Source organism: Aplysia californica, unplaced genomic scaffold (assembly GCF_000002075.1).
Source record: "Aplysia californica isolate F4 #8 unplaced genomic scaffold, AplCal3.0 scaffold00069, whole genome shotgun sequence".
Classification (NCBI taxonomy): Eukaryota; Metazoa; Mollusca; class Gastropoda; order Aplysiida; family Aplysiidae; genus Aplysia; species Aplysia californica.
In genome coordinates this window covers 284,025-285,418 of record NW_004797339.1, presented here as the reverse complement: position 1 = coordinate 285,418, position 1,394 = coordinate 284,025, and the positions used below count along the sequence as shown (strand labels likewise).

The 1,394-nt window shown below is 45.4% G+C and overlaps 1 protein-coding gene across 1 annotated transcript in view; it reads left to right on the top strand.

Annotated features, from left to right (window-relative positions):
- LOC101859468 (sarcolemmal membrane-associated protein) overlaps nt 1-1,394 on the top strand; it is a gene marked incomplete at its 5' end in the record, with an annotated part of 91,668 nt that overhangs the window by 47,935 nt on the left and 42,339 nt on the right. The window contains 2 exon segments of the mRNA XM_035968591.1: nt 256-333; nt 872-1,072. Of these exon segments, the coding sequence (XP_035824484.1) occupies nt 256-333; nt 872-1,072 (279 nt within the window).

The following is a 1,394-nucleotide window of genomic DNA, read 5'->3' as shown; positions in this document are numbered from 1 at the left end:
TCTCTCTCTCTCTCTCTCACGCCCTCTTCCCCTTCCCTTCCTCCCTTCCGTGGTGGTTATCCCTAACCTGTAGTTTCTCCTTGTAAGCCTGTTTGCTTTCAGTACAAATGTGTGTTTGGAGGACTCCACTCTCCCTCTATTGTTTCTGTCTATATAACCTAGTTGTATTGCAAGCGCAATATAATTCATGCTAAAACTTTTTAATCTCTCTGACATTGTTAATTAATTAGGTTATTTTTTTCTCCTGGTGCACAGAACCACAGTGAGGACACCCTACGACAAGAGTTGGTCGCCCTACAGGAAGACAAGGACAAATATGAAACCACATCTAAGGTCAGTCGTCACATTCAGGGGTGATTGGAGCCAGTGGGTGGTTGACAGGTGCTCTGTTTGGTGTGGGTTGCTCATCCTTTCTTATCAAACATCCATTATCCCTATCTCTCCTCCTTTTTTGTGTTTGTTACTCTCTTGTAACACCTCTAATCTGTGGCTCTTGTATCACCTTATTGTGTTGCAAGTGCCGTAAAACTTGCTTAAACAAGTCTAAAATGGCCGCCAAAGTTCGGTGACTTCCAAGGTTTGATAGTCCTTGGACACTGAGAATTTTCTCTTTTTTGGGGACATTTAATCAAAGTTTTTCAAAAATATTAACACACAATTGTATTTGTAAATGGAGATAAAGATGTTGAGCCAAAAACAAAAAATTTGTTAAAAATTACCTGACTGTCAAGGAAAATGCCGGTATCTTCTATTTCATTATTTTGACAAACACCTGATTTCACCACGATGCCTCACAAATTTGTAGGTCATTGTGTTGTAAATGAGTACATAATATATATATATATGATAAATGTTGTGTTTCCATGTGCAGGAGTCATTGCGGCGGGTGCTCCAGGAGAAGCTGGAGGCGGTGACCAAACTGTCGGACCTGGAGCAGTCGCTGGGCAACATGAAGGAGGAGTGTGGTCACCTCAAGGAGGTCTGTGAGTCCTCGCAGAGTGAGCTGGGGCAGCTGGCACACAAGTACCAGGAGCAGCTCAAGGAGGTGGCCGATCTACAGGAGAAGTTACAGGTGAGGGAAGGAGGGAGAGTAGGGAGGGAGGGGAGGGTAAGATAGGGAGGGAGGGAGAGAGAGGGAGTCCTCACGGAGTGAGTTGGTGTTGAAGAAAGTTGCAGATTTTCAGGAGAAGTTACAGGTGAGGGAGGAGAGAATGGAGAGAAAGGTGGAGAGAGAGAGTGTGTTGGTGAGGTCGGGGGGAGAGAGAGAGTGAGAGAGTTTGGGAAGGGAGGGAGAAAGAGCTAATCTTCGCAAGGTGGGTTGGGACAGCTTGTGCAGAAGTGTCGGGGGCAGCTCAAGGAGGTGGCAGGCTTATAAATGTTACATTTGAGGGGTT